Source organism: Carassius carassius, chromosome 41 (genome assembly GCF_963082965.1).
Source record: "Carassius carassius chromosome 41, fCarCar2.1, whole genome shotgun sequence".
NCBI classification, from domain to species: Eukaryota; Metazoa; Chordata; class Actinopteri; order Cypriniformes; family Cyprinidae; genus Carassius; species Carassius carassius.
The window spans coordinates 15,395,663-15,411,317 of record NC_081795.1 but is presented as its reverse complement, the minus strand read 5'-3'; the positions used below and the strand labels follow the sequence as shown (position 1 = coordinate 15,411,317).

The 15,655-nt window shown below is 36.8% G+C and overlaps 2 protein-coding genes across 3 annotated transcripts; one reads left to right on the top strand and one right to left on the bottom strand.

Annotated features, from left to right (window-relative positions):
- Nucleotides 1-1,000: 1,000 nt before the first annotated feature.
- On the bottom strand, nucleotides 1,001-7,634 carry tubd1 (tubulin, delta 1). Of its 2 annotated transcripts, none has more exons than XM_059533838.1 (8): nucleotides 7,198-7,634; nucleotides 6,979-7,126; nucleotides 6,686-6,902; nucleotides 2,395-2,626; nucleotides 2,142-2,306; nucleotides 1,859-1,999; nucleotides 1,246-1,429; nucleotides 1,001-1,176 (listed from the first exon to the last, which is right to left on the bottom strand). In XM_059533838.1, the coding sequence occupies exons 1-8, from the start codon at nucleotides 7,346-7,348 to the stop codon at nucleotides 1,074-1,076; spliced, it is 1,341 nt and encodes a 446-aa protein (XP_059389821.1). In that variant the 5' UTR covers nucleotides 7,349-7,634; the 3' UTR covers nucleotides 1,001-1,073. The 2 variants fall into 2 exon arrangements, with proteins under 2 accessions (XP_059389821.1, XP_059389822.1); XM_059533839.1 differs by having other exon boundaries at nucleotides 6,983-7,126; nucleotides 7,198-7,339.
- A 912-nt stretch (nucleotides 7,635-8,546) lies between these two features.
- LOC132122841 (ribosomal protein S6 kinase beta-1-like) lies at nucleotides 8,547-15,168 on the top strand. Its single transcript, XM_059533313.1, has 15 exons — nucleotides 8,547-8,737; nucleotides 9,407-9,450; nucleotides 9,624-9,744; nucleotides 9,925-9,993; nucleotides 10,075-10,222; nucleotides 10,549-10,606; nucleotides 10,837-10,937; nucleotides 11,035-11,125; nucleotides 11,275-11,365; nucleotides 12,648-12,755; nucleotides 12,857-12,919; nucleotides 13,755-13,832; nucleotides 13,906-14,013; nucleotides 14,091-14,200; nucleotides 14,292-15,168. The coding sequence occupies exons 1-15, from the start codon at nucleotides 8,669-8,671 to the stop codon at nucleotides 14,536-14,538; spliced, it is 1,506 nt and encodes a 501-aa protein (XP_059389296.1). The 5' UTR covers nucleotides 8,547-8,668; the 3' UTR covers nucleotides 14,539-15,168.
- Nucleotides 15,169-15,655: the final 487 nt, after the last annotated feature.

Here is a 15,655-nt window from a genome sequence, read left to right as displayed (position 1 = left end):
TTGATTTGTTTCTCATTAAATTTAAGTAAATGTGTTATCTATCAAGATCCGGTTTCATTTTGTACCGAATAAACTTTTTTTTATTTTTTTCAGTTTGTAATGGCTATAAAATGCTGCAGTTTTTCCACAATAAACTAGTTTCCTCCTCAAATCGTTTGCCACTTATTTAAAAAAAAATTGACATTAAGGCATAATTACTTTCAGTTTAGGAGAATATTTTTTATGGTAAAACCTTAAGCAGCAGAGTATGACGGTTGGACGGGGCCATTATTGAACAAAACTTCTCAGTGCAAATTCAGTTGCATCATTGTATTGAAGGGTTTCCTGGGGCTTGCAAACAAAGCTGTTGTAGTTGTAAGACGAATCATTTTCCAGCTGCACGTGCAGATTCTTTCAGGATTTTTTCTGTATTTGGTTCCTTCCATCTTTACAGAATTTTTACTTCAGTTGTGAGACAGTTTCTAAAGTCTTTCTCCGTGATATGCAGTGACGTTTACGATTTCTAATCTTATAGTAATTTATATTTCACATAAAGGTTTATAATCCTCTGAGCTACAGAAGGTTCAAATATCAAATAGTTATATAATTTAGGCTTACCCAACATTATTAAAAGTAAAGAAATTATACATTTGATTTATCCGCCTTATTCACAAGATTTTTCTTTAGGATAAATGGGTGACAGTAAAGTAGTAGAAAGTCAATACTTTTTTTTTAATTTGTTTTATTAAATCCGATAATCTTTAAAGATTTCAAGTTGGCACAATCCTTACCAAATCTAACATTTGAAGACATTTATATATAACTAATTCCAAGTCGAAAGATGGTTTCGGTAGGGTCTGTGCTTACTTCAGAATCAGAAAAATCACATTACTGAGAAATTAATACTAAGAAATGTAAGAAAAGGTGGAGGAGGGATGACGATTATATAGCGAGATTAGATGAATGTACTTTTAACATATTTTCAAGATTTGTTTACAAAACTGATCAATGTAACTGGCCTATATTAAGAAATGTAATTTTCTCCAGGGTCAGGTAAAGGCACATCATTGTCACAATCTTTCTGATCAGGGAAATCAGAGATGTGTGTAGCTGGAGATGATCTGTTCTAGTGCCGTAAAACTGTCCAGAAAATCCTCCTCACAGATTCCAAACTTTGTATACTGATGAACATAGGCCCTACAGGAGAAATGATCAGTAAAACAACTATAGAATTCTGTCTAGTGTTTATGTTACTGCATTTCTCACCTTGATGCAAACATGTTCCAAGCTTTCCTGACTATATTGTCCAGGGGTTTCAAAAGGGACTGGTTGTTACTGACCAAAGTGGCAGACTTTTCATATCCATTGAAGGCTACAGGAGAGGTCCATGTGCTGAAACTATTTTCTGTTTTAAGCCACGGCACATATAACGCAGGATCCTTAAAACCATCTGTTGATTTAAGTATTCTACATGTTAGTTACTATACTTTTAAAACTTTAAAATGTTGCTCCAATTGCAAGTACATGCATGTGTACTCCATGTACACTACGTCAGGTCTCTTAGCATGCTATACATATATGTTATGTGAATGTTAAAGGGACAGTTCCCCCCATCATTTACTCACTTTCATGTCATTCCAAACCTGTGCGAGTTTCTTCTGTTGAACAAAACTGACTACAATCGTATGGGAAAAAAATACTATGGAATGGAAGTCAGCAACTTTGGTTACATGCATTCTTCAAAATATCTTCTTTTGTGTTATCAAAAGAAAGAAACTAACAAGTTTGAAATGCCATGAGTGTTAGTAAATGATGACAATTTTCATTTTTAGGCGAACTATCTGTTTAATGAATGAAAGTATCTTGGAGATCTGCTTACCTGTGACTGCAGTAGAGACATCTTTCCCCCGTAGTATCAGGAGATTAGCAAGTGATAAATTGAAACTTTTCTGCCTGCTGTTTGTTCCACTCTCTCCTGCAGATGTGACTGCTGACGGGGTGCTGACCTTCCAGTCGATTCCTTCAAGAAAGAGTGTTAAGTTCCACAAAACCATTCTGCAGACAATCAATGAAGTGATATTTAAAAAAAAAAATTCTTGCGTGTCATTTCAGAAAAATATCCTTCCTAATATTACATGGATATATGACATCACAGCACTCACCCTCCTCCATCCTAGCGCTGGCGATGAGCATTTGACGTAGATGCTTCAGCAGCCCAGGCCAGTTAAACACACTGTAGGCCAGAGACGTGCTGGACATATGAGGAATGTTACACAAGCTGAGCAGTTTGTACTCAGGGTGACACACCAAAGACGTCAGTAATTCCCCTGCAGACAGCAGATAAACACTGGTCAAGGAGTGTTATATTGACCGATGACTGTCTGAAATTGAAGAGGAACTGCGAGTCATTTGTACCTATGGGGTTTGTGCTGTAATGGCAGGGTGAATCAGCGGTATAAGCGGGCTGAAGTACACTGGCCAGCTGGTGAGCGATCACCTTATTAATGTCACTGATGGAGATGTGTTTGATGTTCATCAGCCGACTGCAGATCGTGTGCACAGTGTCATTCTCGTGAACCAGAATAGCATCAGAGAGCTGGTAGAGGTGTGACAGAGTCAACACAGAGTTGTAGTTTTGCACGATCACCTGGAAAGAAAAAACAAAAAAAATACAGTGATTAGAATAATAAGAGTCTATTCAAAAAAATATATATATATATAAAAAAAAAATGTACTCTTCGTATTCATGTTGTTTTAATATGGTTTTAACACTTTTTATTCCACTCAAGGCAAGACACCACAGGTGAAACAGTGTAAAACAAAAACTAATTGATATAACCAGACTTCACCAGTACAAAGGTTTTAGTATTACAAGTTTATACATTACAACATTATATATGCAAATGTGGCATTATCTTATTAAATATGGACTAATTTGAATTAATATCCATAACAGGAATCTGAAAACTGGATAAAGCCAGGTTTTAAATTTGTTTCATTTTGTTGGCACATTAGAGCTTTTAGAGTTTATGAAGAGGGTATTTTATTTTGTGTGTGTGTGTGTGTGAAATAAAATGTAAGAATGTTTTTAGAAATAAATTATTAATCAGGCAATTATATATGAACAAACACCTCTCTAAATACTTTCAGAATATAGATGGGAATACAACTATAATGTTTGGTTTATGTAAGTGAGAGATTTTTTCTCAGTGCATGAGAAACAAATAATAATTTTGAGAAAATAGTCTTAATTGAAACTGTAAATCGATAAAGTGTAAAAAAAAAAAAAAAAAAAACTACGGGTATTTGGAATGTTTTTTTATTTTTATTTAACTAGTCTGAAAAAAGATGTCATGGAAGCAAAATAACCAGAAAATCTCAAAATTGACCAGTGAATGAAAAACGGTTTTGCCTGTAGTGTCTTACTTTATGAACATTTTTTAATTTAATAACTTGACCTATTTTACTGCTTAATGTACATCTGAAGATTCTTTCTAAAATATTAGCAACACGGTTAGAATGCCTTCTCCCCACTCTAACAAATGTCCAAACAGGCTTTATTGTAGGATGCAACTCTGTCTTAACATGCGTCACCTGTTGAATGTTTGCTAGGCAGCTGTCAGTAGATGGTCTTGTGATTTCGCTAGATGCAGAGAAGGCATTCGATCGCATCGAATGGCCCTACTTATTTCATACGTTACATAAATTTGGTCTTGGTGAGCACTTCATGAGGTGGATCCAGTTATTGAATAATGAACCTCTTAGTGCCGTGCTGACTAATGGATGCCGCTTCTCTACATTCAAGGTTGGGAGGGGGGCGAGGCAAGGCTGCCCTCTATCTCCTCTTTTATTTGCTTTGATATTTGAACCGTTGGCAGAAGCAATAAGGAGAAATAATGAAATTTGTGGGTTAACAATAGCAAACAATCAACATAAGATTTCCCTATATGCCGATGATATTTTGATATTCATGGTGAATCCTGATACCTCTACCCCAGCTCTTTTAGACACAATTGACAAATTCAGCACTTTTTCAGGATATAAAATGTATTATGATAAGTCAATGGCAATGCCTATAGGCTGCTTAAAACAAATACCCCAAACATTACCATCTTTCCCATTTAGATGGGACCCCAAGGGTTTAATATATTTGGGCATTAATGTTACCCCCTCCTTTGAACAGATGTATAACTTTCCTCCACTTTTTGAACGTATTCGGTTAGACTTAGAAAGGTGGAATGTTCTTCCTGTTTTTTGTTTGGGACGGATCTCCCTCCAGAATATGAATATTCTTCCAAGATTACTTTGCCCCATTCAAATGATTCCAATCAATTTTACACATAAAACTATTAAGAAATTAAATGGTTGGTTTAGTTCCTTTATATGGGCTAAAAAAAGGGCAATTATAAAACTTTCAACTTTAATGCTTCTATCTTCAGTGGGAGGTCTTGACCTTCCAGATATACGGAGATATCAGTTAAGTGTTCACTTGCGTTATATTTCTGACTGGGTACATAGAGGATTCAGAACAGTGTGGTTTGATATTGAAAGTTCACTCAGTAGACTTCCTTTAATAAATCAGCTTTTTCTTAAAAGGTTTAAGTCCTTCAAAGTCGCTTGTAGTAACCCCATCACAAATAATGCTGTCAAGGCATGGAAAGTTATCAGGCGTTTGGAGGGTCGACCCCAACTTACCTCAACTTTTACTCCTATTTGTGATAACTATGACTTCCAAAATTTTCAAGTTTGGGCACATAAAGGTCTCAATACTTTACATGATCTATTCTAGGGGGACAGTTTAATGTCATTTGACCAATTAACCACCAAGTACAGCATTCCACGATAGGACTTTTTTTGTTATTTACAGTTGAGAGACTTTGTGAAAAAAGACATTTCGGCTGTGGAAAGACAGCTTTTTTCACAAATGAACAGTTCTACAAGGTTCTCAAGGATTGTGGATCTTCAAATACGGACTTATACAATACTATATACAAATCACAGACGATCAATGGGCAAAAGCATGGAAGAATGCAGAGACTTTAAGTATATGTTACAGAGTAAAAGCAATGCAGTTGAAAATTTTGCACAGAGCTCACATTGTGGCACAAGTTTAAAGAAGACTGCTCGCCAATGTGCCCGAAATGTAAAACGGAGGAAGGAGATCTTATTCACTGCTTCTGGTCTTGTAAGGAGATTCAGAAGTTTTGGGTTATGGTTGAACAAGAACTTAATGCTATCTTATCTATTAATATTGGCTACGGTCCAAAACACATGTTGCTTGGATAATACGATGACACGGTTATAGACAAACACAAAAAGACACTCTGCGAGTTCCTAACATATTTTAAAAATATATATAACTTTTCCAAAGTGTAAATTGCAGCAACAGTTTCAGTTTTTAGACCTGCTCAGATTTCGTTATTGCGTTGGACCGATCGGAATTAATAGCAAAAGTCTGTTTAAATGCTGATGGGAGCTGCGTTTGAATTACAATCGTTTTTTCCCTAGTTGTAGTGATGTTCACACTCACGTGATGCCTTTTGAAAACCTTAGGCCGGTGACACACTGGCATATTGCACCTGTCAAACATAGTCTATTTTGCCGTCAATACTGTTGACGGTGTCCTTTATCAGTAGGCTTTATATTTATGCTCAACATGAAGTATAGATATTGTTGTAGTAAAGACAAGATCCTGGTCTGTCGGCGGTCTCCCTCAATGTCACCTACAGCAGCGCGCCAGCGCCGCGTCAGGCACGATTCTGGTGTGTAAAGACACAGAAAACGCCGCGAAGCAGCCGTCACGCAACTGACACGCAGCAGAAACGCCACGCTCACGCCACGCATCCAGTGTGTCACCGGCCTTAGAATCAGCTGCAGATTTGCGCTGATTGCGGAGACTTCCGCCACTTAATATGTTCGTTTGGAAACACAAAAATGTACCGATGTTCCACACACGAAATATTGCATTCGGTCATTCGGTACACACGTGCACCGTACCGAAAGCCCTGTACCGAAACGGTCCGGTACGAATACACGTACCGTTACACCCCTAATGTAAGATATATTGTTTGTATGATTATACCATTCTCTATTTCATTTATTTCTTAAACTGATTTACTGTGATAAGCCATATTATTTTTATTCATTTTATTTGATTGACTTTTTTTCCTTTTCTCTCCTTTTGTTTGATTCAAATTTTGTTTTGTAATGTTTAAAAATTTATAAATATATTTTAAAAAAATGTATAATAATAATAACTTGAACATTGATAATAACTTTGTTTTCAAAAAATGTTTCAAAGTAAAACCTTGATTTTTGTATTCTCTAATAAACTATCTTTTTTTTTTTCATAAAATATAATTCAGGAATTCATCAGTATAAAAAAATATTTGATGAGTTTTTACAAACTGAACCAATCTTGCCTTGTCATGAAACAGTCAAATTATCTCAACTTTTAAAAAACTTATTAGCCTTGACAGTCATGACCGTTTTCAACCTGACATTTTCGACTTTATAAAACATAAAAAAAAAAAACGTATATGAATTTTTAGCTCAAAAATTAAAAACATTTTCATAGTAGAAGAGATGTATTCAAATCAATGTATGTATGAATTGCATTTTAAGTCATTTCTGAATAAATTAACCTTTTAATTGACCCAAACTGCTTCTGCATCACTGGCACTTTAAAATACAAACTTCTCCCTACCTCGCCAGCCTCGTAGGGCCATGTTACTTGATTCAGGATGAAGGAGCTGGGGTACGAGTCTCTCAAACGCTGAGTGATGTAAGTGCCCACACCAGAACCAGTGCCCCCTGCGACACTCATCATGGTGAAGATCCCAGCCAGACGATCACAGCGCTCCATCTCCATCCGCACCAGATCCTCCACAGCCTCTTCATGACGTGGTCCATGAACACAGAACCTCCAGAGAGAGCAAGAAACTCTCAGACATGACAAACACACATTTCAACACACAGACTGAGAGCTGGCCTTCTTACCCACTCGCCCAGTTGTTTCCAGAGCCCTGCTTCTGGGAGAAATCTGCCTTGTCTCCATATCTCCATCGTCCAGATTTAGAAGCCTTGGCTATTGCTTGAGAGATCACTTTGGGCTCCATATCAACAAGCACTGACCGCGCCACAAGTTCTGTAGAACATAAAGAACCCAATAAATATCAAGTATTACAGAGGCATTGGCAGATATTAGCCTGAAGTTACCTCCAGTAGATGTTTCATAGAAGAATCTCTCTTCACTGCACTGTTTGTACTTCTTTCTGTTCGCTCCACTGGAATCATCGCTTATGACACTGAAGAGCTCGTGTCCTATCTGATTCCCACACTGACCCAACTGTAAACATACAACCGACATATCGATCGCTCTATCGATCTATCTATCGACATGAAGCTTCAAACGATACTACAAACGCGCTGATAAAACACAACACCTGGAAGTGTGGTTACAGCAACGGTCACCTTCTCACTCAAAGAGACGGTAGTACAGATACACTGGATCTCAGTTTACTGTGTGGAGAGTAAAAACTACCGCGCAATATTAAATAACATTAAGACATTACTTTTGAATTCTTTTACAAAGCGGAGGATCTGAGTGAGCAGTTGATGCGAGTCAAGGCGCGCGCAGGTTTGGCGCAGGTTTGTAGTTCGCGTCGGAGGAACTGATGCATGATGGGAGTTAGGGTCCAAAACATCAAATGGCGCACAAAACAAACTTTTCGCCAAAACATGCCTACAAAAAAGAAATTAAATTTTCCTCAAATTCTTTTTACTTTGTGGCGACTCTCATTAACGTAGATTCTCATTACTTAGCCTAAGATTAAATTAGATTGTAGATTTAGTGCAACAAATAATGCCATGATGTAAATATTTTAAAATGTACATAAGTCATAGTTTTTTTTTCATATGATATTGTTTATTTCATTTTTATTTTTATTAATCTATTAAAATTTTAAGGAACGTGAGAAAAATTACTGATTGATAGATAGACTGATTTATTCTGGGAATATGAATCAATCAATCAATCAATCAATCAACTGAATACGATATAAAAAAAAAGGATTTCCTTCAAGTTCACAAAGAAAGCGTATTCTATTCGTTGTGATTATTAAACCAAATGTGCGATGTTTTCAAAAATGCAAATAGCCTAATGCAACAAGTTCTTTGAAAAAAAAAATATATAAAATAAAATATTTAAGTATTTATTGTCATTTGTGTGTGTGTGTGTGTGTGTGTGTGATATTGAATAATATAAATACATATAAATAAACAATATTTAAGTATTGCCATTTGACTGTTTTGTATTATGATATTATTTTGATTTTTTTTTTACATACAATAAATACTATATATATATATATATATATATATATATATATATATATATATATATATATATATATAATAACATTATTTATTTACATTAAGAATGTTTTTTATTTATTTATGGGTATTGTACTCTGATACAATTCTTTTTCTTTTCTTTTTTCTTTTTTTTTTATGCAATGACATGCATAAAAACAGTTTGAAGTCGAGCGCGAGTCATTTCCCGAGTTCCTCCGCGCGGGGGCGTCAGATCGCGTCATGCCGGTCATGGCGACGGTGCGTTCATGTCCATGAGGCGGGAAGCGCGAGCTCCTCACGCGGTTTGAAGGGAGCCCAGACAGCGAAATCAGCGATGGCTGGCGTTTTCGACATCGATCTGGACCAGCCGGAGGAAAATGTCTCCGATGATGAGCTGGAGGAGGTAAAGGACGGGCGGTGTTTTGAAGTGAACGGCATGCGGGAGTGTTGAGTGTGCAGGCCCGAGAAACAAGCGTCGGGCTGCTTTATGTTATGCTAACAGGCTAACGCGATTACCCTACAGCGTGTTTTGTGTTCTGAATAACTGATATTCTGCCTGTCAGCACATGTGTCAGATATATTTGAGTATTACTTGCTGAAATGTGTTTTATATGCAGTATTCAAATATACGAACCGGAGTTAATAGGGTTATATGTGAGCCTACTACTTGACAGTACAGTACAGTAACGTACAGTACAAGCAATTTAATGGGCTGGGTGCATGGGTTTCCTTTCACATCGAAACATGAAGTGCAACATACCTTAAATATATACATGCACACTGCTTAACATTATTTATTGTCATGTTAATAATTATGTTATATTTGAGAGGATCAGTCAATTAGGAGTTGCAAGACCATAGATGGTGCATGTCACCTAATGGGAGCTCTGGGAATAGTATTGCGAAATCCGAGCCCTTACGCTTTCGTGTTCAGTCTAGAAGTGCTGCCAGCTGTTGCCTCGTAACGTTATCTGCTCGTGCACTGGTCTTCTCTCCACCCGACATAATGCTGTTCACTATTGCAATGAATTGAGCCTTTATTGATCATGCATTTCACTCCTCTCTTCTGCAGGCTCAGATCAGTGACCTCATGGACCAGTGCAGTGGCTTTGAGTTGTAAGTTTGTGCATTGGTTGCAATAATTTTTTACGTATTTTAATTGAAATGATAAAAATAATGTTTCTTAGATTCAAAAAGGAATTGACTAGAAAATAAACAGCATCAGTATTCTAAATGCAGATGAAAGGAATAATGCACATTATCACTTTATTTCTGGTTTATTCTTATAGTAACATGGACGACTGTGAGAAGATCGAGATATCAGAGGACAGTGTGAACCAAGGTGCTGAGAACATCCGCCCAGAGTGCTTTGAGCTCCTGCGTGTGTTGGGGAAAGGAGGTTATGGAAAGGTATTATTATTTTTTTTTTAATTAATTTAGCACTTTCTAATAATTTCATTTGATTGCCTTTTGAAGCACTTTTCACACGATACCACTAAAATAACACTGTGGAGCAGTGTACCTTTGAACCTGACTAGGCTTGAATTTAAACTTTTCTTTTCTTTAACACTTTTTACATTTTTTTTGTAGGTTTTCCAGGTTCGGAAAGTATCAGGTGCAGGGTCAGGAAAAATATTTGCAATGAAAGTCTTAAAAAAGGTAAGCAAATTCCTTTGATTTGAATGCAGTGAATTAGATTTGTGGCAATGTCTCAATGTCACTTTGTTCTGCTGCTTGTAGGCTATGATTGTACGCAACGCCAAGGACACAGCGCATACTAAAGCAGAGAGGAACATCTTAGAGGAAGTCAAGCATCCTTTCATCGTTGATCTAATCTATGCTTTTCAGACGGGCGGCAAGCTTTACCTTATCCTTGAATACCTAAGTGGTTCGTCAAGAACAACCTTTGTCGCATAACTATCATTCTTTCCACTGTCCTTCTGTTGCTGCGGAGTTGCTAAGGCATACATTTTGCCCTTGAAGGCATTTCTTCTCTGAATGTTTTTTTGCATAAAGGCAATTCATTTAAACATTTTATGCAAAATTTTATTTACTTAATGTTGAAACCCTTTTTTTTTGTAATTTGTGTGCTGAAATATTAGATTTGCAGTGTTATCTTTTGAGATATGATGATGTGGAGCTTTACTATACATTCATCTCTGTGTTTTTGGTAAAAATGTGATGTTCGTGGTAAAAGCCTTATTTCTTTTGCAGGTGGGGAGCTTTTCATGCAGCTTGAGCGAGAGGGGATTTTCATGGAGGACACAGCCTGGTAAGAAAGCGCGATTTTGATGCGTTGTGAGTTTTAAAGCATAAACTTGCCATGTTAAATTTGAATCATGATTAACGCTTTAAACATGTAGTGTTTTATTGAAGTGTCAACTTTTTAAACAATTTTCAAGGAACACATGAACACCGACACATGCATACAATAGGCCTTACATTCAACATGATGAGATGAACGAAGATAATCAGAATGATGCTCAGGGTTTTTACACGCAGCTTTTACTTGGCTGAAATCTCTATGGCTCTCGGGCATCTACATCAGAAAGGAATCATCTACAGAGATCTCAAACCGGAGAACATCATGCTCAATAACCAAGGTTTGGCCACTTCATATTGTAGTTTATATAGGAGTAATTTGAATATTAACTGAGAAATGCATAATTATAATAGTCTCTGTTTTTTGTCTTTTCACAGGACATGTAAAACTGACTGATTTCGGGCTGTGTAAGGAGTCGATTCATGATGGCACAGTGACACACACTTTCTGTGGCACTATTGAATACATGTGAGACGTTTAAAGAAACCTTAACATCCTTGTGACATCTAAAGTAGCTAATTCCTGTTTTGAAAATGTCTCTTTTCATTGCCTTACATGCCCGTGTGACATGCATTTAGATGGGTTCTACAGTAGTGTGAGAAGTCTCTTTGTTTCAGGGCTCCAGAGATCCTCATGAGAAGCGGACACAATCGGGCTGTTGACTGGTGGAGTCTGGGGGCTTTGATGTATGACATGTTAACTGGAGCAGTGAGTATAAATGTCTGGTGAATTGGCCTTGGTGCAAGTTTACTGACTCTTTAAAGGGGTCATCGGATGCCCTTTTTCCACAAGTTGATATGATTCTTTAGGGTCTTAATAAAAAGTCTGTAACATGGTTGTTGTAATTTCTCAATGGTTGTGTTTAACAACAGCTCTTTTCAGAGCAAGCCATTTTGTAGCATTTTCCTTTAAATGTTAATGAGCTCTGCTGACCCCGCCCCTCTCTTCTGAGCAGCTCTCTGAGGTCTATTTACTTTAGCCGCATTCTTGTGAAACTTGCTAAATTAATATTATTAGGAAACGCGATTTGCAAAGATTCATTAAAAGAACTTATACTCCCTTTTTCTGTTGGTAAAGCTGGATCACAAATAATTTGCGCGAACATAAACGCATTTAGGTAGATTGGGGGCGCATTCCCTTCAAAAACAAATGTTATCCACTGTGTCTTCAGTGGCTCAGGTGTCGGGTGTAAATGAGGACTGCTATGTTCATTATTACATCAACAACAAAACACTTCCGTCTCTTAGGAGTCATTCTTGTCTACATCTGCTCCGACGGTGAAACAATGGTGGACTGATGACCGCTCACTCAGGGAGGGTCTAAGAGAAGATACCAGTCCAGTCTGTGCTGAAACACTACTGTCAATCAAACTATCGTGGGAGGGGAATTTCTTTGTGACATCACACAGACAGGCATCTGAGATTGGCTTGATTTGAGAGAGGGGAAATGAATTAACGAGATAAAAAATAACACTTGGTAGTTCTCAACAGCTTGTAAAAGTGCATGTAGCATCCGATGACCCCTTTAAATAAGCTAGTTGTTTAGTGCAGCACACCATCTAGTAAGGGGTCGATTACATTGTTTCATTTGTTTATATATACAATATAATTTCATTATGATTTCTAAAGACTTGTCAGAAAAAAAGACTCCAGTTTTCTCCAGCTTTTACTGCTAACTTAGAAGAAAATTATTTTGCTGTATTGACAATGTATAAGTCGATTAAAATATTTCAATCAATAATTTGATTGTGGTCACAAAATTTACACTTCATTCATTCTCACACAGTATAAATTGATTTCTATCCATAACACAATACAGTTAGCTTTATATTTGTCAGTGAGGTCCCTCACAATAGGGTCACTGTATTTGGGGTTCTTAGCATCAAAAAGTTTGTGAACCCTTGGTCTAGTCCATTTTGAAGTTTTTGAACTTCCCTACTATAAATGGAGGTTTCTTTTCATGAATGTTTTTCTTCTTCTTGCCTTTTTAGCCTCCCTTTACAGGAGAAAACCGGAAAAAGACCATTGACAAAATTCTTAAATGCAAACTGAACCTCCCACCCTACCTCACACAAGAAGCCAGGGACCTTCTCAAAAGGGTAGGTGAAAATTATTTTATTTTTCCCCATTATAACACTTATTGTGTGTTGTGCATTTGATTTTTTATGTTATATTGTAATAATAGTTTTACTGTGTTCAGCTACTGAAAAGAAGTGCCTCATCTCGACTCGGGGCTGGACCTGGAGATGCAACAGAAGTACAGGTCTGTTTATGAGCATCTGTTAAATTCAACATTTTAAACCTGTAATGCCTGTAATGCAACTCAAAAAAGTTGTGGCATATTTGATACATCAGGCTTTTATGGCTCATATAAATATGACATAAACATACATTTTATTCAGAAGCCCATACTGAACTATGCAATTTTGTGCAGTTGCTGTTATTTCATTTGGCAAAAAGATTCTGAAACCCCTGTTATTTGTAAGAAGTGGGATCTTTATAACAGTTAAGCTGACTACTTGCATTAAAAATAAGTCACTGTATATTTTCCAATAATGTGTCTCACTAAGATATTTAAATGCTCAGTTTTATGATCTTAGCTCTTAAGTTTTTATTGTTGGGGCCAAAATATTTACTACAATGATTATTGAGATGCCGAATGTATCATATTTGATGCATTTAACTTGATTAAAAAAAAAATAAATAAAAAACAAATCAAGTAAACCTAATCAGGTAACTGTTCATCTAGAAGCATTACTAAGAATACAAGTTATTCATATGTTTACTCTGTAAAATTCCATTACCTGAATGGGAACGATTTAGAGTTATACTCAAAGACCATTTACTTGTTAAAAGCATAAACGATATCAGTCAGATGACAGAAGGCATTAAGTAGATTGTGTACAACAGGTTTTTCAGCAAGTTTTGATCGTGTTGATAATATCGAGGTCTTAGAAACGTTTGTATATCAGATATGATCAAATGGTGAAGATTGACTTTTATTATTGATTTTCTGGTGATTTTAATGTTAACTGGATTTCAGGAAGAAGTGCTGGGCTTTATTGTGTGATTTTAATTTACCTGAATTTGTCTTCTAGACCCATCCCTTCTTTCGACATGTTAATTGGGACGACCTTCTCGCACGTAAAGTAGAACCACCATTCAAGCCTTTCTTGGTAACTATAGTCTCTTTTTGCTTAACAACTGAGTATATATCGAATTACACGACCTGATGTTTTGTTTCGACAGCAATCTGCTGATGATGTGAGCCAGTTTGATTCAAAGTTCACCAGCCAGACTCCCGTTGACAGTCCTGATGATTCCACGCTGAGCGAAAGTGCAAATCAGGCCTTTTTGGTAATAAAGCCACCGTCCTGCTTAACCATTTTGAAAAATGTTGGTGTTGTCCTTATATTTTCTTTTAATTCTTGCAGGGTTTTACCTATGTAGCTCCATCGGTGTTGGAAAATATAAAGAAGTTCTCATTTGAGCCAAAAATTCGTTCACCTCGCCGGTTTTTGGGAAGCCCTCGAACGCCTCTCAGGTAATCCCAGCTTTTGACTTATAAATGTCACAGATTTTGATGCAAATCAAATTGAAAACCAATTTCCTCGCCTTTGTCTCCTGTCTTTCAGCCCGGTTAAGTTCTCAGGAGATTGTTGGCCACGAGGACCCACTTTACCCGGATCCTCCACCCTTCAGTCCCCCACAGAGCTCGCTATGGAAGTGTCCACCGTGGATCAGATGGAGGTCCAGGCTAGTTCCGAAGCCACCGCCCCTCTTCCCATCAGGCAACCTGCTGGCTCCAGCGTGGGCCAGTTTAAGCAGCAAACCTACCCTGTGATCTCCAAAAGGCCAGAGCATCTACGAATGAACCTATGACCATTAGTCCAACTTAAGAGTTTTCCTTTGCCTTCTCTATTTCTTTTATATGGACACTTGGGGAGAAGAAAGGTCCCCACCATCACTACCATCTTCTATATACTGTCCTTCAGATCTGATGAGCATGTGTCTTTCACTGAGTTTGAGAAACTGCTACAGTTCCTCACATCCAAAAACCTCAGAGCGCATTCATAGATGTTTCCTGTCATTACATATCAAATGGATTATCAGGATTGGGCCTTTTTTGGATTGTCAACTTTTTTTACATGATTTTACCATAAAAGGAACATGAAACAAACAAACAAAAAATAAATAAAGGAGACACTATTTGCAAATGTGCAAATGAGTAGATGCTGCCTGCAAAATAATCAAGTGATGTTGAGAAATTGCTTCCAGTGGGATGCTTTGAGTTTTTACAGTATTTCCGAAGGAAGCTGAATCGCTTTCCAGCTGTTAAATAATTGTAAAAATCATTGTGGATTGAAGAATGAGATGGGTTTGTGGGAGTTTGGTCCAGCGGAGGTTCGCAACCTGACTTAAGTCTTACACATTTTTTAAATGAGTGTATCCCACAGTGCTGTATAGATGCTGGATAAGGACATGAGCCTCAATAAAAAACAAAAACACTGACCTTTGAAATTTTATTATGAGCTGGGGTGTCAAATTAGTTCCTTTTGTTTGTAATTTTACAAAGGGATGTGCATTACAAGATCATAATCATACAATACGTTACCATTCAAACGTTTGGGATTTGTGAGATTCTTTTGAGACCTCTGTTTTGCTCAAGGCAGCATTTATTTGATCAAAAATACAGTAACATTGTGGAATATTATTACTAATTAAAATAACTGCTTTCTATTTGAACATAATTTAACATTTATTTCTGTGATGTAACATGATCCTTCAGCTATCATTCTAATATGCTGATATTCATATCAATCTATTGAGAACATTTGTACTTAATTTTTTGGTGGACACTAATATATATTTTTTTCCGTGTTTGAATAGAACAACGTTTATTTGAAACAAATCTTAAAACATGTCTTTACTGTACTTTTGATTAATTTAATGCATCCTTGCTGAATAAAAGTGCTTATTTTTTTTTAAAAATCTTAAA